The sequence below is a fragment of the Brachionichthys hirsutus genome, chromosome 6 (assembly GCF_040956055.1).
Source record: "Brachionichthys hirsutus isolate HB-005 chromosome 6, CSIRO-AGI_Bhir_v1, whole genome shotgun sequence".
In the NCBI taxonomy this organism is placed as follows: Eukaryota; Metazoa; Chordata; class Actinopteri; order Lophiiformes; family Brachionichthyidae; genus Brachionichthys; species Brachionichthys hirsutus.
Window position 1 is genome coordinate 7,591,863 of NC_090902.1, and position 27,639 is coordinate 7,619,501.

Consider the following 27,639-nt stretch of genomic DNA (forward strand, 5'->3'; position numbering starts at 1 on the left):
AAATTGTGATTACGTAAAAGTACCTGATGTTCACAAAATAATCACTTTCTATAGCATTCCTAAGAAGATGGGTGTATTTTAGATTAATCATATAATCTATTTTGCAGTATTTGTGGAAGCATATACTGCAACCCTTAATATTTTGCAAGGGTTTCTTTCTCCGGCATGTTTACCTGACTGTGGAGTGATGTAAAAACATTCCCTTGCTAAAGTCTGATGGTCTGCATGTGTCATCTGTAACTGTGACATTTAGTCAGTTTCCCTACGAAGCTGAACTCTGTGTGTAGGTAAAACATCCAAAAAAGGAAATAGGCAATGTTTATCCCATCAACAACAAACACAGGGCTGGTTTTACATCTGACCTTTCCATCTGTCTATCACATTCATCTCACTCCCTCCCCCCTTTCATCTGCGGTGACGTATGCTGCAGCTCTGGAATACCTATTTCAAAGGCATCCATTAAGGGCATATTCCATGCTGCTGAGCAGTGGATTATTTAATGTTTCACTCAAGGGTGCTGCAGATAAAATCATAATCATAATTCCTGTCTGTCATGCATAAATGCACCACATTCCATGGTGGTAATTGACTGGTTGGAGTTTACTTGCACTATCTTGTCTTAAAAACAATCATTATATTGATCATCATCATCTGATGACATAGTTTTTTTTAACACATTGAAATTCATTAATTTTTTTGCCCAGTAATCTCTCACCAACTCTTTGAAATTCCGACAGCTGTCCATGAGACAGAATCTGCTGATGCAGCTGAGAGGACACAGAGGTCATAACAATGTCATCAGTGGAAACACAAACACTCATTTATTTTACAGGCTCAGGCAAAACGAGGCTTGGAACTGATAAATATGTGATAGATAAGGGAAAGAGAGATACTTCTAATTTTAACTATTAAAGCTCTTTTTTTCATTCTTTGTCCCATTTTCTGTCATTAGTCCAACATGATCACCATATTAATAACATTTTCTTCAGTAAGAGTTAACCTCATTAATAATGTAAGTGGGCACTCTAAAACCCATTCACATTACATCCCCCAATAGTCTGCTATTTGGAATCCATCCAATTTCTAATGAGTCAAATTACACCAAAGATCCGCAGAGTACTGGATCATAGGTGGGCTATTATGAAGCAAGACTTCTTACTTCACCACCTAAATTACCACATAAAGACAAAAGCACACAGAATACAAACTGAACTAGAAAGACAATCAGAGATTGCAGACCCTCGCCTCCAAAAGACTATTCGATCTTGTGAGACAGTAAACAGGGCTTCCGGATCAGAGGGGCCAAACCTGCTCTAGCTTGCTGCTCCGGAACGTACTACAAGACACCTTCTGGACTCTTTTTCCCATCATGCCATTCGTGTCCCTCCCTCTTAAAGTGACACTTTACAGCACAGGCACAATTCCAGATGTAAAAATAATTCTAGCATCAACGCCATTCTCTGGGAGGACCGAGCCACGGACAGAACCTTGCTTGTGTAAAAATGTCAAGTCGATTGGGTTACTAGTTTTTGAGTTATGCGCGCGGACAGACAAACATACAAACAAACAAACAAACAGACAGACAGTCAGACAAACAGACAAACAAACAAACGGACCCAATTGCAATACCCTCGCCTCCCCTTCGGCGAGGGTAATAAAGGGAGGGAGAGTAATGCTGTATCCCAGGAAACAGATAGAGGTGGGGCAGACAGTGAAATTGGTCCCTCTATTGGAATAAATCGGTAGTACAAGGGTTGGACACGTGAGCCTCTCCTCACCGCCCTAGAACGAAACGAAAGCATAATCCAATCTCTCTCTCTCTCTCTATGTGTATGTGTGTGTGTGTGTGTGTGTGTGTGTGTGAGAGTGTGAGAGAGAGAGAGAGTGTGTGTGTGAGAGAGAGCGAGAGAGAGAGATCACTGCTGGCACCCACCCGAGTTTAGAGGAGACAAAGCAGTTTGAAGATAAATGATAGTTCAGTTTATCTCTACATGTACACGGTGATTGCCATGCGTGCCAATACCACGTGCTGTAAAGATAGTTGAACTCAATTATTTTATCACAGATATCATTCTTTAATCCATCCAAAAAAGAAAAAAACAAACTTCAATCCCAGCAAAGGTTTTGCAACCACTTTATAACCATCCTGTCAGTCTGGTAAAAACCAATTCAGATTAAACAGACTCTATACTGCAATATATTTAACAAGACAAAATGTTTGTGAAAAGGGATTTGATTGTCCATTTCTATGTCTTCACTTTTCTCATGTACAAGAACTTTCTCAGTTTTAATCCTTTTACTCAGCGGGTGGAGGAAACACCCTCTGGGTATGTTAGTTTGTGATGATCCCATGTGTGCACGGCTATTATAAAAAATAAAGGGCATGAGAGAACTTAAAGCAGCACAAATCCTTCCTTCTGTGCCCCTGCAAGGGTTGAACAGTCCCTTAGTTGTCCTGGTTCATCCTATGAATAAATCAAACTCATTCTTATTGGAGTGCAGAACAATACTATCAGGGAATGCAGGCAGGCTTTCCATACTCCCCTCTTAGGGATCCTCTGGCTTTGTATCCTTGCCGAGAAGGAAAGGCTGGATCCTATGTGGCTGAGCATGACAAAGCTATTCTAATGTTTGCAACACTATCCCAATACCAATAAGAGGGGACATGGATAGAGGGCACTTGGGTTGAAGTGGGGGATAATTTCTTTCTTTATCTGTGACCAATTGTAAGCTTGTGATGCTTTCACTCCGCTGCAGGGCAAGCATTGAATGTGTTTTTGGTTCATCTCATCCTCATGAGCTCTAGTTTTGTCACTATCTCATGCTCAAGCCTTCAGTCTGAGCTTTCAGATTTGAGACTTCATCTAAACCCCCATCCATTTTAAAATGTATTCACTATGCTCACCACAATCTCTCTCTCTCTCTTTCTCTCTCTCACCTCCCATTGTGTGCATCCATGTTTCCTTCCTATAGTTGCATATGTGCAGTGTATGCTGGGATGGATAGCTGGGTGGGGGTGGGCATATACTGGCAGCTCCCTGGAAACAGACTAGATCATCATTTCCCTTTGGCTCAGAACAGTCTCCATGGTAACCACGGAGAGCAGCACTCACCCCGTTCACACAAAGGACACACCCTTGCGAAGGAGAAAAACAGGAAGTGCTACATAAGATGTGTGTGACAGAGACATAAAGAATAACCAAATTTCCTTTATTCCTGATTCACCATGGTGCTCGTATTAAATCCAATGACTTGCTTTTGATCCATCTGCAGAACCCGTGTACATTATCCAGCGAAATTACTGTATAGGTTTTACTGACGGTCTGCAATGCATTGGCTGCAAACCACTCAGCCGTCTGCTTCAACCTGGATACTGTAGATAGATTCACAATTTCTTCATGTGTATTTTTATTATTATTATTACTTAAAACGACCAGTCAAAGCACATTAATCTTGGCCAACCCCCCCCACGCTGACACACGATGTTCAAATGATAGCACGAACAGGACAATCCGTGGCTGGGCTGTGACTGACAGGGGGGTGCTGGCGGCCCCGCCCAGCCGCAGAGCAGAGTGGAGCGGAGCTGTTACCGAGATCGGTGCTGAAAGCCCCTGCTGCTGCAGCAAGGAGCGGAAAATTACCTGCCCCTCCCCCGCTCACATTCACAGAGAACTGCAGCGTACAGAAGCCATTTCCAACCAGTTTTATGCAGAGACAGCTCCAGGCACTGTTTCAGGAACCACATAGTATGGAGAGCTTGTATGCATCAGAGACTCTACCGGAGAAAGAGCGAGGTTGCTATGAACAACTGACGTGGCGCATGCTGCGCGCTGCTATCTTTAAATCGCCACCCTGACAAAGATTCACACAGCTCAACCCACCGACGGCAATGTGGAACGTGTCTTTGAAAGCAATGATAAGCCCTGGTTCGATCTCACTGACGCTGACCCATCACCGAATACATGCAGTTATGACAGCTCTGGCTGCGTTTGCTTGGGCTGTACCACTCCCTGAAATGAGGTCACACCGTCTCGGTGATACTAAGCATCATAGATTCACCACAAAACACTGCACAGCGAGCGACACCGGCAACGTGGACGCATCCCACGAGTGTCAGGAGTGAAAATTGCACATATGGCAGGAAAACACCAATAAGAAGCCATAGATTAAACACGACAAATTAAATCAAAAGAAAATACACGAGTCGCATCTTTGTAATTTGTCAATAGCAAATCGGAATAGCATCGAATCTTCCCATGCGTAAAATTAATAACGATATATTGGATCGTGTTTACCAGTGGCCTAACATATAGCAATCATGCCTGCAGAGACGAAGTTAATTCCTTGTTAGTTCTCTCAGCTGCTCCCCTTCGCAGGAGTGGCGATGACAGAGAGGGGGAGGGGAAAGAGGTCTGACAACGTGCTGGTGGAGGAAAAGAAAAAGCACCAGGTGCATGGAGCGTATCGTGTCTATGTTGCAAATCTTCCCAAATGAAAAACAGAGCCAATAATAATCGAATTACATCAAGCAAACATTACAGGGTGTGTGCAGGCTAAATTTGATAAGGAAAGGGAGATAGGAGTGGAAAAAACGAACAGGTTTTGAGCATTTTTGAGCCGGCAATTTTGCAGTGAGATGAAAGTGCTGGCTTAACCTCAGCATGCAGTCCAAATATCTTGGGCTAAACATCAGAGCCTATCAGACAAACGTGACTGTTGCTGTTCATGATGTTACTCACAAGATTATTTCCATTATATTTTTACTACTTTCTATTCGTGCCATTTATCTGATGTGCTCTGTGGAACGGTGGACTAAAGACTGCACCATTGTGACAAAGAAGTCCATGGATAGAGCCCATGCAAAGAAGACACACAAGTGTAAAAAAGCAGGCTGCATGAGGCACTTATTACACAACTCAACAGAGCTGACAGCTTAACTTTCACTCCGTGTGAGGAGGATTGCATCTTACCTTTTCTGAATTAGGTAAAGTCTGTGTTCTGCTAAAAGTGTCTCCTCCGTTAATACTGATGAGATCACCATCAACTGGTGGAAACGGTGCGGGGAAAACCACTACGTCACTCTTCAGCGTGTCTGAACTGAAACACACGTCATACTGCTGAGTAGATTTCGAGTAGGACCAGCTCCCGTCAGGGTGGGTGGTGATCATGGGGGCGCTGTAGCTGCTGAAACTGTCTGTCCTGTGGCATTTGACAGCTATTAACGTGATGAGGCTCAGCAGAAAGATCACGGACACCGACACAATGGCGATCAGCAGATAGAGGTTTAAATGAGAGAAGCTCTCCTCCTTTATGGGCACATGTCTGAACGGAGTCTGGATGTCAGCTGTGCTTTCAACCACCACCACATCAATAGACACAGTAGCTGACAGGGAGGGTTCTCCGTTATCAGAGACCAAAACCACCAAGGGGTGACTTTTCAGGTCATTGTCACTCATCCTCCTCTTAGTCCTGATTTCCCCGGTGCTGGTTCCGATCCGGAACAGCTTGTTTCCGTTGGGCTCAGACAGGTGATAAGAAAGCAGCGCATTGTATCCAGAGTCTGCGTCCACAGCCCTGATCTTTGCCACAAAGTATCCCGCTTCAGCAGAGTAGGGGATGCTCTCACTGTTCACGGAGCCGTGCTCAGAATATGGAGGAAGGATCGCGGGACTGTTGTCATTCTCATCCAGGATTAAAACGTTGACGGTCACGTTGCTGCTGAGCGGAGGAACACCAGAGTCTGTGGCCTGAACTTTAAACTGGAACGTTTTTAACTCCTCGTGGTTAAAAGACTGCAGGCTGACTATATCTCCTGTCTCTGAGTTGATGTTTACAACAGACCCAATCAAACTGTATTTCCGATTATTGTTAATGACTGAAAACGTTAATTTCGAATTTTCATCTACATCGGGGTCATCTGCAGTTATAGCATAGATAACGGCGCCCACGGGACTATTCTCCTTGAGGAAAACGTTTATCACAGGATCTTTGAAACGTGGTGCGTTGTCATTAACATCAGAAACGTGCACCGTGACAACACTTGTGCCAGAAAGAGGCGGGTCCCCCTCGTCGATCGCTGTTATTGTTACATTGTAGTGCGACGCACCTTCTCTGTCTAAAGTCCCGTCTACGACCAAAGAATAATGATTCTTGTATGTGTTCTTTATTTTAAACGGAACAGGATTCACTATTCTAACCTGCACGGCGCCGTTTTTATCTGCGTCGTTGTCTCTCACCGTTATAAGTCCGACCATCGTGTCTAGCGGCGCGTCTTCCCTCACTACGTCCACTAACGATGTTACTGTTATTTCTGGTGGATTGTCATTAACATCAATGATTTCAACGAGCACTTTACAATGAGATGCTCTTGGACTTGATCCTTTGTCTTTTGCCTGAACCCGAATTTCAACTGCGTTGCTTTTTTCGTGATCTAATTCACCGTTTACCGTAATCTCTCCCGTCGTAGGGTTAATGGAAAATATATCAACACTATTATCATTGTCTTGGTTAATAAAAGAATACAATATTTCACCATTTACACCCTCATCTAGATCCCGAGCATGCAGAGATATGACAGTCGCGCCATACGGCGTATTCTCGGGCACTACGGCTTTGTACAGCGCCTTGTCAAAAATTGGAATATTATCATTTACATCTTGGACATTGACTGTGATACGCAACGTTCCTGATTTAGGAGGTTTTCCACCATCAACAGCTGTCAGCGTCAATCTGATAACGGACTGTTTTTCACGGTCTAAGCTTTTACGCAGCACCATTTCAGCGGATATTGTCGACTCTCCGCCATTCTGTACGTCCAGGGTGAAATGCTCGTTTGGACTCAGTTTATAGCCCATAACCGCATAGCTGCCGACATCTGCGTCAAATGCTTTCGGTAGCGCGAATCTTTCACCCGAAAAGGCTGATTCAGAGACGTTCAGAATAATTCCGGGTGTCCGAAAAGCCGGCGCGTTGTCGTTTATATCCAACATTTTAACCTCAAAACGATAGAGGTTCAGCGGAGACTTCACAATGGCTTCCAATTCGAGAGAACACTTCGCATTCCGAGAGCAGATCTCCTCTCGGTCTATGCGGTCTTTCACTAAAAGTATCCCACTCTGAACATTCACTTCGAAATATCTTGTATTCGGTCCTGAAATATGAAATCCTCGAGTTTCCAGTTCCTGCATATTTAGATGTAAGTCCTTGGCCAAGTTACCCACAGTGGTACCGGGGCTCGATTCCTCCATAACAGAATACACAATCTGCGCTGCTCCGATACTCCATATGTGAGATAGGTGGAAGAAAAAATAAATCCACTGCCGAAATATAGCGTCTTGTTGCATTGTGTTGGTATCCTATTTGTCACGCTATAGGAGAGGCAATCACCCAGACAGTAACATGACCCCTAAAAAATAAGAATGCTCTGTCCTTCTATACGACGAACAAAGAAGCGCAAACCTTTTCCAGAAGAGAGGAGAGTCACAACGAATCAGTATTTGACCGCTGTGAGCTAATAGCGACATCTTGTGGTAATGCTGGCGTAAGAAGCAAGGAAATCTACAACAGGGAATATTATTTGATTTGATTTTACACGTTGTAGTGTAATTAAATAACTCAGAAATATTTATTTTATACCCAACAACTGAAAAGCAAATATCTGAATGCACTTAAATACAGAATAAGGAGAGACATGGTATTAAAAATTAAGTGTGTATAGATACACAAATGTTGCAAAGGGTTTGAAATTGTTCTTCAACAAGTCACTTATTAACACACACACACACACACACACACACCTGCATCATTGTTAATGACAACACAATAATAGAAGATGTTCAACAAGGCCCCTTGACAATAACACATAGCACCCAAAGTCATCGTACAAGCAAGAACAAGCAGGCTGCAAAGACACTTCTTCCACTATTCTAAAGGACTGCTGAACTGATGTTGATACATTAAGAGAGTCTGCCATAATTTGAAAAGTAATAATAAGAAAACATTGGCAATGATTGCATCTTACCTTTTCTGAATTAGGTAAAGTCTGAGTTCTGCTAAAAGTGTCTCCTCCGTTAATACTGATGAGATCACCATCAGCTGGTGGAAACGGTGCGGGGAAAACCACTACGTCACTCTTCAGCGTGTCTGAACTGAAACACACGTCATACTGCTGAGTAGATTTCGAGTAGGACCAGCTCCCGTCAGGGTGGGTGGTGATCATGGGGGCGCTGTAGCTGCTGAAACTGTCTGTCCTGTGGCATTTGACAGCTATTAACGTGATGAGGCTCAGCAGAAAGATCACGGACACAGACACAATGGCGATCAGCAGATAGAGGTTTAAATCAGAGAAGCTCTCCTCCTTTATGGGCACATGTCTGAACGGAGTCTGGATGTCAGCTGTGCTTTCAACCACCACCACATCAATAGACACAGTAGCTGACAGGGAGGGTTCTCCGTTATCAGAGACCAAAACCACCAAGGGGTGACTTTTCAGGTCATTGTCACTCATCCTCCTCTTAGTCCTGATTTCCCCGGTGCTGGTTCCGATCCGGAACAGCTTGTTTCCGTTGGGCTCAGACAGGTGATAAGAAAGCAGCGCATTGTATCCAGAGTCTGCGTCCACAGCCCTGATCTTTGCCACAAAGTATCCCGCTTCAGCAGAGTAGGGGATGCTCTCACTGTTCACGGAGCCGTGCTCAGAGTATGGAGGAAGGATCGCGGGACTGTTGTCATTCTCATCCAGGATTAAAACGTTGACGGTCACGTTGCTGCTGAGCGGAGGAACACCAGAGTCTGTGGCCTGAACTTTAAACTGGAATGTTTTTAACTCCTCGTAGTTAAAAGACTGCAGGCTGACTATATCTCCTGTCTCTGAATTAATATTTATAACAGATGTTATGGGAATACCCTTTGAAATGTCATTTAATGATGAGTATGTTACTTTAGCATTTTTTTCTACATCAGGATCAACTGCAGTTATAGTACAGACAGTACCTCCAACTGCACTATTTTCTTTTAAATATATATTAATTATAGGCTCTGCAAATAGAGGGGCGTTGTCGTTCACATCAGAAATATGGAGAGAGATAACACTTGTGCTCGAGAGAGGTGGAGTGCCTTCATCGGTGGCCATAATCGTTACATTATACTGGAAATCCTTCTCTCTGTCAAGGGGTCCATCAACTGTTAATGAATGGTAATTTTTATAATTAAGTTTGAGTTTAAAAGGCACAATTCCAATAATGTTAGCACTGGTGATGCCATTTTTTCCCCCATCTCTGTCCGTCACAGTGACCAAAGCCACCACTGTCCCTATATGAGCATCTTCTTTAACTGGACTCATAAGAGAGGTGATCATGATTTTGGGTGTATTGTCATTTAGATCAATCACCTCCACTAACACTTTACCATGCACACGTTTTGAAGGCGTACCCTTATCGTTTGCCTGTATTCTAATATCATACGCTGTATTCTCCTCATAGTCTATGTTTCCTTTCACAGATATTTCTCCCGTGTCTGGATTAATGGAGAAGACATTTTGTGGATTAAAATTCCCCCTTTCAATAAATGAATACACTATTTCCCCATTTATTCCCTCGTCTAAATCTGTCGCACTTACACTCAGTATGGATGTCTGAAATGGAACATTTTCAGTAACCGTGGCTTTATACAGAGGCTGACTGAATACTGGGGCATTGTCGTTTGTATCCATTACATGCACTACTATTTTTAATGTCCCTGACCGGGTGGGTTTTCCTCCATCCAGAGCAGTTAACGTAAGGTGAATAACAGACTGTTTCTCCCGGTCTAAATATTTTTGGAGCACTAATTCAGCAGACTCACTCTGTTGTCCGTCTAATGAGAAATAGTCATTAGAGCTGAGCTTGTAGCTGTTTACCGCGTTGCTGCCCGTGTCTGCGTCGTTTGCCACAGGAAGAAGAAACCGCTCCCCGAGAACAGAAGACTCCCAAATATTGAAAATATTCTCTTTTTCAAGAAAATATGGCGAATTGTCGTTAATATCAATGATTTCCACTTCTATGCGATGCAGATGAGGCGGATGGCTCAGAATGGCTTCGATATTCAAGGCGCATTTTGCCGAATTCGGACACAGCGCTTCGCGATCAATCCTATCGCAGACATACAGAGCACCGGTTATTAGATCCACGTCGAAGTATTTCTTAGAATTCCCAGATGCAACTCGTAAATCCCGTTTTTCCAGCTCCTGCACATTGATACGTAATTCCTTAGCGAGATTCCCGGCGACCGTTCCTTTGTCAACCTCCTCAGAAACGGAGAACGAGAGCTGCGCCGATGATCCATGCCATATACAAAGCAAAAATATTAATTGTATCCACAACGGAAATAATAGTCCTCCACGTCCCATCACTGCTATCGAAATAAAACGACATTCGCTTCGAAACATTTCCACTCTTTACGGGAAGAGATGCAGCCTTCGCTGTCCTGTGGCCATTGTGCGTGTGATTCCTGAGAAAGCACGGCGGGGACGTTTCGCTCGGGGAGGAGTCTGGATGATAAAACGAGCTGCACAAATAATACGGTGTCCAGCGACACCGAATGCTAGTCTAGTGTTTCATTATTAAAAATAATAATGTTTTATATTTTCATATGATTAAATGCGTAAAACCTGCAAGATTGGTAAACGGTTTCTGGAGCATACGTAAAAAAATATATATAATCTGCTTGCTACTAGAGAAAAACATAAAGAAAAAATGAAGCATTTTCTGCTATTCAGATATAAATACGAATAAATTATATTCAGACCCGCCACTATAGCACAAAAACATGTCACCAAGATTTCAGCGCCGTGGCCAGCGTTTTCAGTCTCCTGCAGTACAACGCGTTTACCGTAACTCGAACGTAACTTATTTCGTGCAGACGACTATTATTCGATTGTTTCGAATTATATTACACACAGAATCGCTATTATCTTTTAAAGAAACATATAATGGATGTAGATGCACTCCACATAAAATCGCTGTTATCTAGCATCAATCTAATTAATATATTATTCAGTGACTTAAATTAAGAGAAAACCTATATGAGAGATTTACATCCACCAATGTTAACACGCTGTATCACAACCTTATCCGACCATCCAAGAAAAAAAAATCAGCATTATTGAAAAACACTCGGATATTATAACTCAATAGAATAGCTAATATGCTACATGCCACGATAGCGGTCAATCGGTTAAAATCAACTCACCTTTTCTTTATTCGGTAAAGTCTGAGTTGCGGTAAAAGTGTCTCCTCCGTTAATACTGATGAGATCACCATCAACTGGTGGAAACGGTGCGGGGAAAACCACTACGTCACTCTTCAGCGTGTCTGAACTGAAACACACGTCATACTGCTGAGTAGATTTCGAGTAGGACCAGCTCCCGTCAGGGTGGGTGGTGATCATGGGGGCGCTGTAGCTGCTGAAACTGTCTGTCCTGTGGCATTTGACAGCTATTAACGTGATGAGGCTCAGCAGAAAGATCACCGACACCGACACAATGGCGATCAGCAGATAGAGGTTTAGATCAGAGAAGCTCTCCTCCTTTATGGGCACATGTCTGAACGGAGTCTGGATGTCAGCTGTGCTTTCAACCACCACCACATCAATAGACACAGTAGCTGACAGGGAGGGTTCTCCGTTATCAGAGACCAAAACCACCAAGGGGTGACTTTTCAGGTCATTGTCACTCATCCTCCTCTTAGTCCTGATTTCCCCGGTGCTGGTTCCGATCCGGAACAGCTTGTTTCCGTTGGGCTCAGACAGGTGATAAGAAAGCAGCGCATTGTATCCAGAGTCTGCGTCCACAGCCCTGATCTTTGCCACAAAGTATCCCGCTTCAGCAGAGTAGGGGATGCTCTCACTGTTCACGGAGCCGTGCTCAGAATATGGAGGAAGGATCGCGGGACTGTTGTCATTCTCATCCAGGATTAAAACGTTGACGGTCACGTTGCTGCTGAGCAGAGGAACACCGGAGTCTGTGGCCTGAACTTTAAACTGGAACGTTTTTAACTGCTCGTGGTTAAAAGACTGCAGGCTGACTATATCTCCTGTCTCTGAGTTGATGTTAATTATTGAAGAAATCGGAATATTTTTTGCATAATTATCTAATAATTTGTACGACAATTTTGCGTTACTGTCCAAATCAGAATCAAATGCATTTACAGTGTGAATAACAAATCCTGTTGGACTGTTTTCTTTCACGTATACATTAATGGCATAATCCATAAATCGAGGTGCGTTATCATTAACATCAGACACGTGAACAGTAACGACCGTGATACTGGACAGAGGTGGATTCCCTTCATCCGTGGCAGTAATGGTGACGTCATAAAGATCAATGTTTTCTCTGTCCAGTGGACCATCGACTACCAATGAATAATCATTCTTGTAGTTGGACTTCAGTTTAAACGGAACAGACCCAACAACATTACAGTGAGTTACACCATTGTTTCCTCCGTCTTCATCACTGACGGTAACCAAAGCAACGATTGTCCCCAGCTCTGCGTCTTCTTTTACTGGGGTCATCAGTGACGTCACTGATATTTCTGGCGCATTGTCGTTCACGTCAATTATCTCTATTAGTAGTTTAGCGTGTGCGCTACGAGGAGTGGTTCCTTGATCCTTTGCCTGAACTCTAACTTCATAAGCAGGTGTCTCTTCATAGTCTAAAGTCCCCTTCACGGTAATTTCTCCTGTTTCTGAATTTAGACTAAACATATTCGATGGATCAATATTTCCTCGTTTGATAAATGAATACATGATCTTACTGTTCATGCCTTCATCTACATCTGTTGCATTCAATTTAATGACGATTGTTCCCGGACTTGTATTTTCTCTGACACGGACCTTAAATAGAGATTTACTGAATGTTGGCGTATTGTCATTGACATCTAACACATTAATATTTATCTGTAACGTACCGGATTTAGCAGGTTTTCCTCCATCCACCGCGGTGAGAATGAGCTTAATTACTGGCTGTTTCTCTCGATCTAAAGCTTTCTGCAGCACCAACTCGGCGGACACTCCGTGTTCTCCACCGCTCTGTACATCCAGAGAGAAATATTCATTTTGGCTCAGCTTGTAGGTCTTTACTGTGTTGCTGCCCGTGTCTGCGTCTTCTGCTATCGGGAGGAGATAACGCTCCCCTGGTAACAAGGATTCAGTAATATTATATATATACGATTGCTCAGAGAAAACGGGATAATTATCATTTATATCTAAAACATGCACTTCAATCCTGTGTGCGGTCATTGGGTTGTCCAGAACTGCTTGCAATTTCAATGAACATTTTACCGTATTAGGACACAACTCCTCTCTGTCTATTCTCTCGTTAACAAAGGTGTTTCCGGTCCGCAAATCCACGTCCAAGTATTTGTGGATGTAGCTCGAAACAATCCGTAGATTCCTTGTATCCAGATCTTGGACATTTAAATTCAAATCCTTCGCGATATTGCCAACAACGGAGCCTTTGTTCATCTCCTCTGAAATGGAGTAAGAAATCTGCGAGGCGCAGCAGTCACAAAGACAAAGCAGCGCAAGAATAAGAATCCAGGCTTGTTCTTGTTGTCTTCGTTTAGACATCCTCGGTGCAGTAAAGGAGGAAAAGCGAATCAGTCATTAATCCCCTGAGAATTTGATTGATATTAAATCTGATCGCTCCGTCTAAAATCCAGCCGTCCTCCACGCATCGCCGTAAACTGAACGGCGCTTTCAATGGTCGATGCCGATTTCACGTCTCCAAATCCGAAATGAGGAGATTTTCTAGAAATATTCTGATTCATGGTCTCCAACGACATCTTGTGTTAATTCTAAGCAACTACATTCTAAACTAAAGTGTCCAAACACAGTCCAGCTCCTCGCATGCAGTTCCCGGCGAAAACATTCAGAGTGCAAGGAACATACATTAAAGCTAGAAATTAAACACTTAAAAGTCACCACAATGTATCCACAATGACATAATAAATAAAGCAAAGTCGTTTAACGTTGTCCTGCAATAAAAAAAAAGTCATGTAATGTGTAATATTAATAACAACAATGTCAACACCAACAACACAACCACCAGTATCACAACGGCGTATAACCTATATTTAGATTTCAAGCCAATCTAAATCTGTGTCGAGGGAAAATTAAGATTTGCTGAGGCAGAAATGAAAGCGAAAGTCAAAACTGGTCTCGACAGCACAGGCGTCATGAATCGTTACTGCAGATCAGGACCCTGGCCAGCGCTCTTGAGTTTCACTCTGCGTGGGAGTGACGCTTTCACAGGAGATTTATTGTCTTTTCCGTATTTTGCACATTCCCTATTTAGAAGTTTTCGAATCTATGTGATAAGAGATTCAGAAAAATGTAGATTGTAAACTAGCATCATATATATATGCTTCATATATGCATTTTTTTAATCTTGTTTTTATTCTATATTTTTTTTGTACCTTTGGGACCAACGCAATCAGAACGCAATGCATGCTTCAAAGATTTATAATATTTGTCTTGCTGTATCGAAAAAAACTTCCTCAGCAACTTCAAAGGACAGTGGTGTTCAGAAGAAGCAACATGATCTGATCAAATGAGTTACAAGTGGAACGTAAATGTTTCAATTCTTATAGATGCAAAGTACGTTTAATATTATGTTAAAATAATTTGCATTCTTAAACAACTATTGGAGCATGAGCAAAGTATAGCCTACCTTATCCTGGTTGGGTAAAGTCTGTGTTCTGCTAAAAGTGTCTCCTCCGTTAATGCTGATGAGATCACCATCAACTGGTGGAAACGGTGCGGGGAAAACCACTACGTCACTCTTCAGCGTGTCTGAACTGAAACACACGTCATACTGCTGAGTAGATTTCGAGTAGGACCAGCTCCCGTCAGGGTGGGTGGTGATCATGGGGGCGCTGTAGCTGCTGAAACTGTCTGTCCGGTGGCATTTGACAGCTATTAACGTGATGAGGCTCAGCAGAAAGATCACGGACACCGACACAATGGCGATCAGCAGATAGAGGTTTAAATCAGAGAAGCTCTCCTCCTTTATGGGCACATGTCTGAACGGAGTCTGGATGTCAGCTGTGCTTTCAACCACCACCACATCAATAGACACAGTAGCTGACAGGGAGGGTTCTCCGTTATCAGAGACCAAAACCACCAAGGGGTGACTTTTCAGGTCATTGTCACTCATCCTCCTCTTAGTCCTGATTTCCCCGGTGCTGGTTCCGATCCGGAACAGCTTGTTTCCGTTGGGCTCAGACAGGTGATAAGAAAGCAGCGCATTGTATCCAGAGTCTGCGTCCACAGCCCTGATCTTTGCCACAAAGTATCCCGCTTCAGCAGAGTAGGGGATGCTCTCACTGTTCACGGAGCCATGCTCAGAGTATGGAGGAAGGATCGCGGGACTGTTGTCATTCTCATCCAGGATTAAAACGTTGACGGTCACGTTGCTGCTGAGCGGAGGAACACCAGAGTCTGTGGCCTGAACTTTGAACTGGAACGTTTTTAACTCCTCGTAGTTAAAGGACTGCAGGCTGACTATATCTCCTGTCTCTGAGTTGATGTTAACAATTGTTGAGACGGGAACACGTTTGGGATAATTGTCTATTAATGAATAAGTCATTTTAGCATTTTGATTTTTATCTGCATCGTGTGCTCTTGTTTGTGCGATAATCTGACCTACTTTGCTGTTCTCTTTCACGTAAATAATCATTTTGGCATCTGCGAATCTCGGCGGGTTATCATTAATATCAGATATATGCACTGTGACTACAGCTGTGCTGGAAAGAGGCGGGTTACCTTTATCGACGGCAATAATGGTGACGTTATACTGTGACACAGTCTCTCTGTCGAGGACGCCGTCAACGACCAACGAGTAATAATGTCTGTAGTTCGACGTAAATCGAAAAGGGAGCGGAGCTGTGACGTCACAAGAGAGAATGCCATTCTGCCCTCCGTCTTTGTCAGTCACCGTCACTAACGCAACCACCGTTCCTGCTTCGGCACTTTCCTTTACCGGACTCATGAGTGAAGTTATAGAGATCTGTGGTGCGTTGTCGTTCACATCGACAACTTCCACGAGCACTTTAGAATAACCGCTGCGCGGGGACGCGCCTTGATCCGTTGCCTGCACTCTCAATTCATAGGCATTGTTTTCCTCGTAATCCAATTCAGCCTTAACAACGATCTCACCGGTTTCTGGAATTACAATAAATTTCTCAGCCGAGTTCACATTTCCTCTTTTCATTAAAGAATATCTGATGTCTGAATGTGGTCCGTCGTCCAAATCGGTCGCATTAAGTTGTAACACCGTTGTGTGAATGGGCGCGCTTTCACTTACTCTTATCTTATAAAGCGACTTGCTGAAGGAAGGCGTGTTATCATTGACGTCGATCACATTTACAAGAATCTGCATTGTGCCAGACCTCGCTGGCTTTCCTCCGTCGACAGCTGTCAGCGTTATTTTAATGATCGCTTCTTTCTCTCGGTCGAGGGCTTTCTGTAACACTAACTCCGCTGACGCACCGTCTCCTCCGCCACTCGCATCTATGGAGAAATGCTCGTTCGGACTTAATTTGTAGGTTTTCACTGAATTACTGCCGGAATCTGCATCTTGAGCCACCGGGAGCGGATACCGCTCTCCCGAGGAGGACGACTCGGATATATTAAAAACGTGGATTTGCTCAATAAATGATGGCGCATTATCATTTATATCAATCACGGCTACTTCAATTCGATGAATATTCATAGGATGACTCATGAGTCCTTCTATATTTAAGGAACATTTAGCGAGATTGGGACAAAGCTCCTCGCGGTCTATCCTTTCATGAACAAGCAAAGCGCCTGTTCTTAAATTCACCTCGAAATATTTCTTGCTGTATCCCGATACAATCCGAAATCCTCGTTGCTCCATTTGCTGTGTCGGAATATTTAAATCCTTAGCGATATTTCCCACCTCGCTTCCTTTGTCCACCTCCTCGGAAATGGAGTAGGAGATCTGTGCTCCACACCAGTCAGTAAAACAAAGCATAATAACGCACAGCATCCATTTGCCGTCTCTGTGTCGTCGAATACGCATCCTCTTGTTCAGGCAAACAAACAGCATGTATCCTTTAAAACGGGGGAAATATCCAAGAGACAGTAAAAACCCTCTCCGTGTCAGGACCGGTCTACCCCAGACGAAGTGGACTTCTTACTGAATCCCGACGAAAAGTACAGCCTGTTTCTTGTTTCCACCACAGCATTGGAGTTTTACGTCATAATTGAACACAACTGAACGTGTGGTCTCGAGCGACATCTTGCGGTTCTGTATTAGATCAAAATAAAATATTTAACAATATCTCACGACTCACCACATAGTCAGCATTTATTATCGGTTCGATTGAAATAGTGGCAATAAAAGCAGCCTATAATTTTGAGGCTAAATTAAAGAGAGATTAATTTGATCAATGACAACAGCTGGGATGATAATAGCCGAAGGCATGTTGATGTTTATTGATTAAATAAATTACACCAGATAAGACAGTATTTTTAAATAACTGTTTGTGACTTTCGTTCCTGAGTAAAGACAATAATATGCTTCATCTGCCAGAAATCGTTATATAAATTTTTTTTTTTTTTTTAATCTATACTAATATTTAAGAAATAGCGCGAATTTCATACTCAGTATTTACCATCGCATGAACAACGTCTTGTCGACAATGCTGAAACTATATGAAGCGTTTTACCGCGTTTCTTTGAAGACTTCAGAGTTCAGACCAAGCAAAACGTGTATTGAACTCGATCACCACAACAACAAGAGGTCAAACATGCGCCACGAAAAACCAGAGAGCGATCAGCACCATGGAAAACGCCTTTCACACCATGCAGCACCATCCGCTCGTAACGCGGTCTTTCAGGCTTTTTGTGTTAGCTTTAATTAATAAGAATGAGCTCTTTTCAATTGCGGAGGCGACGACACGTGCATCACATTCAGCACATTTTTGAATTGTTAAGAAAAAAACAAGGGAAATTTGCATTGCAAACGGTTTCGAAAAATAAAGAGTGCATCAAAAAGAATAGTTTATGTCTCTTACCTTTTCTGAATTAGGTAAAGTCTGAGTTCTGCTAAAAGTGTCTCCTCCGTTAATACTGATGAGATCACCATCAGCTGGTGGAAACGGTGCGGGGAAAACCACTACGTCACTCTTCAGCGTGTCTGAACTGAAACACACGTCATACTGCTGAGTAGATTTCGAGTAGGACCAGCTCCCGTCAGGGTGGGTGGTGATCATGGGGGCGCTGTAGCTGCTGAAACTGTCTGTCCTGTGGCATTTGACAGCTATTAACGTGATGAGGCTCAGCAGAAAGATCACGGACACAGACACAATGGCGATCAGCAGATAGAGGTTCAAATCAGAGAAGCTCTCCTCCTTTATGGGCACATGTCTGAACGGAGTCTGGATGTCAGCTGTGCTTTCAACCACCACCACATCAATAGACACAGTAGCTGACAGGGAGGGTTCTCCGTTATCAGAGACCAAAACCACCAAGGGGTGACTTTTCAGGTCATTGTCACTCATCCTCCTCTTAGTCCTGATTTCCCCGGTGCTGGTTCCGATCCGGAACAGCTTGTTTCCGTTGGGCTCAGACAGGTGATAAGAAAGCAGCGCATTGTATCCAGAGTCTGCGTCCACAGCCCTGATCTTTGCCACAAAGTATCCCGCTTCAGCAGAGTAGGGGATGCTCTCACTGTTCACGGAGCCGTGCTCAGAATATGGAGGAAGGATCGCGGGACTGTTGTCATTCTCATCCAGGATTAAAACGTTGACGGTCACGTTGCTGCTGAGCGGAGGAACACCAGAGTCTGTGGCCTGAACTTTAAACTGGAACGTTTTTAACTCCTCGTAGTTAAAAGACTGCAGGCTGACTATATCTCCTGTCTCTGAGTTGACGTTCACCATTGTAGATAATGGCACTAACTTATTATCGGTGATCAACGAATAGCTCACGTGACTATTTTCACCAACGTCAACATCTGTAGCTGACACTGCCTTCAGTGCTCTTCCTACTGGACCATTTTCTTGCACATACATGTTAATTACAGTTTCTGAAAATCTAGGCGTGTTGTCATTAACATCAGAAACTTCAATTGTTAGGAAACTGGTGTTAGAGAGTGGAGGTTCACCTTCATCCACACATTTTATAGTGATATTATAGTGAGAAACGAGTTCTCTGTCTAAAGGTTCATCAATAATTAAAGAGTAATAATTTTTATAATTTGTCTCCAATTTAAATGGAGCTGAATCCAGTATTTCACATTTCACGACACCGTTTTTGCCCCCATCTTTATCAAAGACTGAAACAAGTGCAATGGCAGTACCGACTTCTGCATCCTCCTTTACTGTCGTCAGCAGTGACGTCACTGTGATGTCAGGCGCATTGTCATTCAGGTCCACCACCTCCACGAGTACTTTACACTGCGCTGTTAATGGAGGCTGGCCTTTGTCGGCAGCCTGCACACGAATTTCAAAGGCAGGACTGGTTTCAAAGTCAATTTTTCCTTTCACTGTTATGATTCCAGTTTCAGAATCGATGTCAAACATGTCTAATACATGATCCTGATCTTTCGCATTCAGAAAATACACGACGTCTTTGTTTGCGCCTTCGTCAGCGTCAGTGGCAGTCACTGCGACGACTGTAGTGCCAACTGCTGTATTTTCTGCAATACTTGTTTTATACAAGGTTTTTGTAAAGGTTGGAATATTGTCATTTGCGTCCAGAACGTTTATAATTATTTCTGACGTGCCTGATTTCGCTGGTGTTCCTCCATCTACAGCGGTCAACGTGAGTTTAATTAAAGGCTGTTTTTCTCGATCTAATAATTTCTGAAGAATTAATTCTGCTGATACGCGCTCTCCTTTGTGCACCGCTAAAGAAAAATATTCAGTAGGATTTAGTTTGTATGTGCTAATGCCATGTTTCCCTACGTCAGCATCGTAGGCTGACAACACAGGGAATGCAGCGCCGGGCAATATACTCTCGGCTATGTCGATGGTTTGAGATTTGGCACTGAAAGACGGCGGATTATCATTTACATCTACGATATTAACCTCAATTCGGTAAAGTTTCAGAGGGTTACTGATCACAGCCTCTACATTCAATTTGCATTTTAAAGCTGCTGCACAGAGCTCTTCTCGGTCTATTCTTTCAGCCACGTAGAGGAAACCCGACTTCAAATTTACATCGAAATACTTTTTATTTGCTCCAGTTACGATCTGAAACATACGTGACTCCAGCTGTTGCGGATTGAGATTTAGATCCCTGGCGAGATTTCCAACGGATGTTCCCAGGTTTACCTCTTCTGACACGGAATAAGACAGCTGCCCAGAAACCGCCCCCCATAAATCCTCCAAGACAAAAATCACAAGATAAATCCCAAAATAGATTTTTCTTCCTGGCCGATGCATAATTCCAGACAACGGGAACACGGCATCTATCCTCGCGTCGACCTGGTGTACGTAATACTGCGGAAATATCGTTGAATGAGCAAACTATGTCAGCCTGTGTTTTCTATTGTCGTTTCAGTTCGCTCCGTGCCTCATTCTAACAAAGCAAACGAAAAAACGATGAACACTTCAATATGGGAGTTTTTTTTTTTCCCGACGTCACCGACCCGCCGCGGTGTTACGGTCTACAGTGTCGCCCCATGGCCGGTAGAAATCACTGCACTGGTTCGAAATGAACAGCAAAACAATTCATACTTGAAAGTTGAAACGACTGGCATTAATCCGTGATCAACAACAAAAACAACGTCTCTTTCATGGCATTACGGCGATGATTTTATACAATTATACTTATTCAATTTTATTATACTTTTATAATGTACAATAGAGTAATTTATTTTAGAAGTTCAGCACTATGGACAGAGTCTGATGTGGCTGGGAAGAGGAATATTCAAAATACATAAGGAGCAACAGTTTGAGCTTACACCTAAAAAATACTAATGGTTATCTTAGTCTAAATAAGCACCAACAATCATTTTCACCTTATTAAATACAGCATTGCATTTAGGCAGGCAAAAGCGCGACAATGACGTAAGTAAAATAAAATGTTTTTTTTTTTTTAAGCGCAAAATAAATGTACCGCTATAGGCTGAATTTCAAGTCGGTATATACGCATGCAGCAGCTGAGATTGTTTTTCAGAAAAAAGCACACAAAAAAGGTGAGAATCTTACCTTTTCTGAATTAGGTAAAGTCTGAGTTCTGCTAAAAGTGTCTCCTCCGTTAATACTGATGAGATCACCATCAACCGGTGGAAACGGTGCGGGGAAAACCACTACGTCACTCTTCAGCGTGTCTGAACTGAAACACACGTCATACTGCTGAGTAGATTTCGAGTAGGACCAGCTCCCGTCAGGGTGGGTGGTGATCATGGGGGCGCTGTAGCTGCTGAAACTGTCTGTCCTGTGGCATTTGACAGCTATTAACGTGATGAGGCTCAGCAGAAAGATCACGGACACAGACACAATGGCGATCAGCAGATAGAGGTTTAAATCAGAGAAGCTCTCCTCCTTTATGGGCACATGTCTGAACGGAGTCTGGATGTCAGCTGTGCTTTCAACCACCACCACATCAATAGACACAGTAGCTGACAGGGAGGGTTCTCCGTTATCAGAGACCAAAACCACCAAGGGGTGACTTTTCAGGTCATTGTCACTCATCCTCCTCTTAGTCCTAATTTCCCCGGTGCTGGTTCCGATCCGGAACAGCTTGTTTCCGTTGGGCTCAGACAGGTGATAAGAAAGCAGCGCATTGTATCCAGAGTCTGCGTCCACAGCCCTGATCTTTGCCACAAAGTATCCCGCTTCAGCAGAGTAGGGGATGCTCTCACTGTTCACGGAGCCGTGCTCAGAGTATGGAGGAAGGATCGCGGGACTGTTGTCATTCTCATCCAGGATTAAAACGTTGACGGTCACGTTGCTGCTGAGCGGAGGAACACCAGAGTCTGTGGCCTGAACTTTAAACTGGAACGTTTTTAACTCCTCGTAGTTAAAAGACTGCAGGCTGACTATATCCCCTGTCTCTGAGTTGATGTTAATTATTGACGGTAACTGTGCGTTCTTCGGGGAACCCTTCATTAAGTGAAAGGTTGATTTAGCATTTTCCGATGAGTCTGAATCAAACGTCGTTAATGTAGAGATAATAGTATTGATTGGATTATTTTCTTTCACATTTACATTAACCGTAGTTTCTGTGAATCGGGGAGGGTTGTCATTGACGTCAGAAATCTGTACAGTAAAAACGCTTGTGCTCGACAGAGACGGCTCCCCTTCATCTGTAGCTATCACTGATATATCATACACGGAGACACTCTCTCTGTCGAGAGGCCCATCAACCAGCAGAGAATAATAGTTCTTATAGTTCGATTTTAATTTAAATGGCACAGAGCCCATGACGTTACAGCTGGTCAACCCATTTTTGCCTCCGTCTTTGTCCGTGATCGTGACCGTCGCGACAGCTGTCCCTATTTCAGCGTCCTCTTTCACTGGACTCATGAGCGATGAGACGTATATTTCCGGAGCATTATCATTGACATCAATTACTCCGACTAATATTTTGCTATATCCAAAACGAGGAGGATTGCCTTTATCGCTCACTTGAACACGAATCTCATATGCTTGATTTTCCTCATAATCAATTTGGCCCTTTACTGTAATTTCTCCCGTGTCATCATTCAATGCAAACGTTTCGTCATTATTGGATCGGCCCCGTTCCGTGAAGGAGTACACAAGATCACCGTTAACACCGCCATCTAAATCGGTAGCTGTCAGCGTCAACAAAGATGTGCCAATATTTGCATTTTCAGCAACGTGGACCTTGTAAAGGGATTTACTGAATACGGGTGAATTATCATTCACATCCAGCACGTTAACGAGGATTCGTAACGTCCCTGCTTTGGAGGGTTTTCCTCCATCTATGGCCGTCAGAGTGAGTTCAAGAACAGCCTGCGTCTCTCTGTCTAACGATTTCTGCAGCACCAACTCTGCAGACGCACTCAGGTCACCGGAGCTCTGTGTGTTCAACGAGAAGTGCTCGTTCGGGTTTAATTTGTAGCTCTTTACCGAATTAGCGCCGACATCTGCGTCATGAGCAATCGGCAACGGATGCCTTTCGCCAACGTATGAAGATTCAAACATGTTTATGGTTCTCATTTCTTCCAGAAAAGACGGTGCATTATCATTAACATCGGTAATCACGACTTCAATTTGATGGAGGCTGCGCGGGTTACTCAATATGACTTCGATGTTTAACGAGCATTTTACCGTCTGGAGACAAAGCTCTTCCCGATCTATCCTCTCGCCAACAAAGAGTACTCCGGATTCACGATTTATGTCGAAATACTGTTTCCTGTATGAGGATGTAATCTGAAGATTGCTGGAGTGGAGTTGTTGTACGCTGAGATTTAAATCCTTTGCAAGGTGTCCCACCGATGTCCCTTTGTCCACCTCCTCGGGAATAGAGTACGATATTTGAGCCACGGTCCGGTCGCAGAGACAAAGCACCGTGAATAACGCACCCACGACGTAACACCGTTGTTCCGGTACATCCATAGCTGATTTGGCTGAAGCGACAAATCCTGGTTTCTGCCTCTTGTCTTAGCGACATAAAAAAACGCATAAAAGTCGTTGTTTTATGTGTCCATCCTCGCTTATAGGTCCTCTCTCTATCAGGGTTCGCTCGGCTGTTCGCTTTTTTTTTTTTTACAAAGCACTGTGATGATGACGTTTTCTTTTGGTCATAAAATAAGGAGGGGTATATAGACAAAACATTTGCGTGGTCTACAGTGACATCCCGTGGTACATTAGTGTAAAAAACCCCGACCCAACAAGAGAGACAACATGTTCTTCCTAAGACGGTGATTTTTCCCGTCGCATTATCAGCACCGCGGACAGCGGTCGGGTTTCGTTACACATGCAGAGGAAAGTAAAACTGTTGGACAGCGATTTGATGCCGTTTTTATGGACTGCATGCCATTTTATAAATACAAGATTGTATCAAGAATTCTACAAAACGCCGTGTAAACATTTGATTATTGTCACAATAAGAAAAAGCCACACTTCGCCGCCAACATCGTAAATGCAGTTAACACGTCACAACCCGAAGCTTTGTCCTATATAACAGGAAACAAACTATTGCGTGCAAAGTTTTGCTTTGCAAATACATTTATTTAATCATTCAATCATTTATTAATTTTCTTAAACGTTTATACTTTTCAAGCAATCCCAGCTGAGATAGTAGGCGGAGTATCCACAATAAAAAAAAAAACTCGTCAGTTTATCTCAAGGCCACGTGAAAGACCAACAGCCAATCACATTCAAATTTAGGCAATTAAATGTCAGCAATGTGGCAGAGATATCTGGAGAAAATAATTCTGACATGCTATTTTATGTCCCTAGACCTAGAACCTAACTGTTTCTAAGCTTTGGATAAATATCAAAGGTTGAACTGTACAAAGCCAAATATTCGTCCATACGATCTGGAAATATGTAAGTAATTTTTAGAAGATTGTATGTATGTGTGTCACAAAGGTAATTTATTCACTGAATGACCGAAATAGGGAGGAAATCCGAGAGGCTTACCTTTTCTGTGTTTGGTAAAGTCTGAGTTCTGCTAAAAGTGTCTCCTCCATTAATGCTGATGAGATCACCATCAGCTGGTGGAAACGGTGCGGGAAAAACCACTACGTCACTCTTCAGCGTGTCTGAACTGAAACACACGTCATACTGCTGAGTAGATTTCGAGTAGGACCAGCTCCCGTCAGGGTGGGTGGTGATCATGGGGGCGCTGTAGCTGCTGAAACTGTCTGTCCTGTGGCATTTGACAGCTATTAACGTGATGAGGCTCAGCAGAAAGATCACAGACACCGACACAATGGCGATCAGCAGATAGAGGTTTAAATCAGAGAAGCTCTCCTCCTTTATGGGCACATGTCTGAACGGAGTCTGGATGTCAGCTGTGCTTTCAACCACCACCACATCAATAGACACAGTAGCTGACAGGGAGGGTTCTCCGTTATCAGAGACCAAAACCACCAAGGGGTGACTTTTCAGGTCATTGTCACTCATCCTCCTCTTAGTCCTGATTTCCCCGGTGCTGGTTCCGATCCGGAACAGCTTGTTTCCGTTGGGCTCAGACAGGTGATAAGAAAGCAGCGCATTGTATCCAGAGTCTGCGTCCACAGCCCTGATCTTTGCCACAAAGTATCCCGCTTCAGCAGAGTAGGGGATGCTCTCACTGTTCACGGAGCCGTGCTCAGAGTATGGAGGAAGGATCGCGGGACTGTTGTCATTCTCATCCAGGATTAAAACGTTGACGGTCACGTTGCTGCTGAGCGGAGGAACACCAGAGTCTGTGGCCTGAACTTTAAACTGGAACGTTTTTAACTCCTCGTAGTTAAAGGACTGCAGGCTGACTATATCTCCTGTCTCTGAGTTGATGTTGATCATTGTTGATAACGGCAATGAGTTTGTGTTACTTTGTAAAAACGAGTAACTCACCTGACTGTTCTGATCAACGTCAGCATCTGTTGCTGTTACAGATTTGATAATTACTCCTGTTGGACTGTTCTCATTCACATACACATTAATAGACGACTCTGGGAATGCAGGTGGGTTGTCGTTCACGTCTGAGACGTGTACGTGAATAACGCTCGTGCTGGACAGTGGCGTGTTGCCCTCATCAACAGCAGTGATGCTGATGTTGTACTGAGATGTCCTCTCTCTGTCTAGAGGACCGTCCACCACCAAAGAATAGTAATTCTTGTAGTTTGACTCCAATTTAAAAGGAACATCGTTCGATACTTTACAGGTCATGATGCCGTTTTTACCGCTGTCTTTGTCAGAGACTGAAACAAGAGCAACAGCTGTGCCAATGGAAGCATCCTCTTTTACAGACTTTAGCAGTGACCTAATTGAAATTGCAGGAGCATTGTCATTGATGTCTAAAACTTCAATCAGTAACTTGGTATGTGAAGTCATTGGAGAGGAAGCTCCGTCATTGGCTTGGACTCGAATCTCAAAAGCATTATTCTCTTCAAAGTCTATGTTCTTTTTATTTGTTACAGTCCCTGTTTTTCCATCTATATCGAAAATATTTGTTAGTTTTCCTTTGCCCACTTTACTAAATGAATAAAACACTTGTCCATTTTGTCCTGCATCTAAATCAGTTGCATTTAACTGTAGGATCGATGTCCCAATCTGCACATTCTCAAACACACTGGCTTTATAAAGCGTTTGACTAAAAACCGGAGCATTGTCGTTATTGTCTAACACATTTACTGTTATCGTCATGCTGCCTGATTTAGCAGGTGTCCCTCCATCAACAGCGGTCAGAATGAGATTAATCACGGACTGTTTTTCCCTGTCTAACAATTTTTGAAGCTGTAATTCGACAGTTAAACTCTCTCCTTTATGTGGAGCGAGAGAGAAATGCTCGTTTGGGCTGAGCTTGTAGACGGTGACAGCATTCTTACCGACGTCAGCATCATCAGCAGGATGCAGGGGGAATTTAGAGCCTATTGCTACGTTCTCACTAATGTTGATTACCTGTAATGTGCTGACAAAGGAAGGAGAATTATCATTAACATCAAATATTACAATTTCAACCCGATATATTTTAAGTGGATTATTAATAACTGCTTCTACACTATGTGAACATTTGGGCTCGTCGCCGCAGAGTTCCTCTCGATCTATCCTCTCATTAACATAAAGAACACCCGTCTTTAGGTTTACCTCCAAATATTTCCTATTTGAATCTGCAACGATTTGAAACATGCGGGGCTCTAAATCCTGCACATTGATGTTCAGATCTTTGGCGATATTTCCGACAACAGTCCCCAGATTTACCTCCTCTGAGACGGAATAAGAGAGCTGCCCAGACTCCGCTTCCCAGAAACAATCCAGCACGACCAAGAGATAAATCCACACAGAGCTGCTTTTTCTCGGTAAATGCATTATTCCAGACAGCGACAAAAAAAACAAAAAACTCATTCGTTTAGTTATATCCTTCCGGGAATCCACGACAAAAAATGAAATGCTACACAAAATGGTCCTGCTTTGTTCTCTGTCACCATCTCCCTCTCTTTGTTTCAATCGTCTGAGAAATATTATCTCAATCTGGGAGGAGCCCGGCGCCGCTGAATAAGACATTTAAATGTGAAGGTCTATATTGTCCTCATGTGGACACTTTCAGAACTGCAGCCACCACCAGATACTGAACACAATAATAATAATAATAATAAAGCAAATTACAATTTATAATAACTACTGGACCCTGAAAATGTTAGATCCATCAACAGGAAACGTTAATATTATCGCAATATTCCTTTATTTACTTTTTTCAAGACTTGTGAAATTTCTTGAAAAAAACTTCGAAATGACAAACTCCTGAATCGTTCTTGTATTTGCAAATTATTGTAATGATTTCAACCGTGCATATGAAATCAACAATTAACGGCAGTGTTTCACACCTGGAACTGGTACACAAATGTGCTCTTATGCAAAAATAACTAAAATATTTTATAATCGGAAATCTAATAAAGGGTTGTGATTAATCTACATATTGTCTGTATAGCTTCCACAATAATGACACGATCTGAGC

At 43.1% G+C, this 27,639-nt stretch overlaps 6 protein-coding genes and 1 pseudogene across 6 annotated transcripts; all 7 read right to left on the reverse strand.

The window, feature by feature from the left end:
* Positions 1–4,940: 4,940 nt before the first annotated feature.
* LOC137895246 (protocadherin alpha-5-like) lies at positions 4,941–7,343 on the reverse strand. The gene has a single exon (XM_068740729.1). The coding sequence runs from the start codon at positions 7,341–7,343 to the stop codon at positions 4,941–4,943; it is 2,403 nt and encodes an 800-aa protein (XP_068596830.1).
* Positions 7,344–7,835: 492 nt separating this feature from the next.
* Positions 7,836–10,423, reverse strand: LOC137895247 (protocadherin alpha-2-like). Its single transcript, XM_068740731.1, has 2 exons — positions 8,021–10,423; positions 7,836–7,847 (listed from the first exon to the last, which is right to left on the reverse strand). Exons 1-2 carry the CDS (start codon positions 10,421–10,423, stop codon positions 7,836–7,838), a joined length of 2,415 nt encoding a protein of 804 aa, XP_068596832.1.
* Positions 10,424–10,944: 521 nt separating this feature from the next.
* Positions 10,945–13,602, reverse strand: LOC137895248 (protocadherin alpha-3 pseudogene; annotated as a pseudogene).
* A 616-nt stretch (positions 13,603–14,218) lies between these two features.
* LOC137895249 (protocadherin alpha-2-like) lies at positions 14,219–17,077 on the reverse strand. Its single transcript, XM_068740732.1, has 2 exons — positions 14,705–17,077; positions 14,219–14,341 (listed from the first exon to the last, which is right to left on the reverse strand). The coding sequence occupies exons 1-2, from the start codon at positions 17,075–17,077 to the stop codon at positions 14,219–14,221; spliced, it is 2,496 nt and encodes an 831-aa protein (XP_068596833.1).
* Positions 17,078–17,191: 114 nt separating this feature from the next.
* Positions 17,192–20,447, reverse strand: LOC137895250 (protocadherin alpha-3-like). The gene is made up of 2 exons (XM_068740733.1): positions 18,075–20,447; positions 17,192–17,305 (listed from the first exon to the last, which is right to left on the reverse strand). Exons 1-2 carry the CDS (start codon positions 20,445–20,447, stop codon positions 17,192–17,194), a joined length of 2,487 nt encoding a protein of 828 aa, XP_068596834.1.
* Positions 20,448–20,882: 435 nt separating this feature from the next.
* On the reverse strand, positions 20,883–23,591 carry LOC137895251 (protocadherin alpha-8-like). The gene is made up of 2 exons (XM_068740734.1): positions 21,216–23,591; positions 20,883–20,918 (listed from the first exon to the last, which is right to left on the reverse strand). The coding sequence occupies exons 1-2, from the start codon at positions 23,589–23,591 to the stop codon at positions 20,883–20,885; spliced, it is 2,412 nt and encodes an 803-aa protein (XP_068596835.1).
* A 987-nt stretch (positions 23,592–24,578) lies between these two features.
* LOC137895252 (protocadherin alpha-4-like) lies at positions 24,579–26,993 on the reverse strand. Its single transcript, XM_068740735.1, has one exon. It carries the CDS (start codon positions 26,991–26,993, stop codon positions 24,579–24,581), a length of 2,415 nt encoding a protein of 804 aa, XP_068596836.1.
* Between the last annotated feature and the right edge of the window lie 646 nt (positions 26,994–27,639).

Coding starts and splice junctions, on each gene's coding strand:
- LOC137895251 (XM_068740734.1), bottom strand. CDS start 23,591: ATGGATGTACCGGAACAACGGTGTTACGTCGTGGGTGCGTTATTCACG. Junction 20,919..21,215: donor CTTTACCTAATTCAGAAAAG/GTAAGATTCTCA, acceptor TCCTCTTCCCAG/CCACATCAGACTCTGTCCAT.
- LOC137895250 (XM_068740733.1), bottom strand. CDS start 20,447: ATGCATCGGCCAGGAAGAAAAATCTATTTTGGGATTTATCTTGTGATT. Junction 17,306..18,074: donor CTTTACCTAATTCAGAAAAG/GTAAGAGACATA, acceptor GATCTAATACAG/AACCGCAAGATGTCGCTCGA.
- LOC137895249 (XM_068740732.1), bottom strand. CDS start 17,077: ATGCGTATTCGACGACACAGAGACGGCAAATGGATGCTGTGCGTTATT. Junction 14,342..14,704: donor CTTTACCCAACCAGGATAAG/GTAGGCTATACT, acceptor CTTATCACATAG/ATTCGAAAACTTCTAAATAG.
- LOC137895246 (XM_068740729.1), bottom strand. CDS start 7,343: ATGCAACAAGACGCTATATTTCGGCAGTGGATTTATTTTTTCTTCCAC.
- LOC137895247 (XM_068740731.1), bottom strand. CDS start 10,423: ATGTTTCGAAGCGAATGTCGTTTTATTTCGATAGCAGTGATGGGACGT.
- LOC137895252 (XM_068740735.1), bottom strand. CDS start 26,993: ATGCATTTACCGAGAAAAAGCAGCTCTGTGTGGATTTATCTCTTGGTC.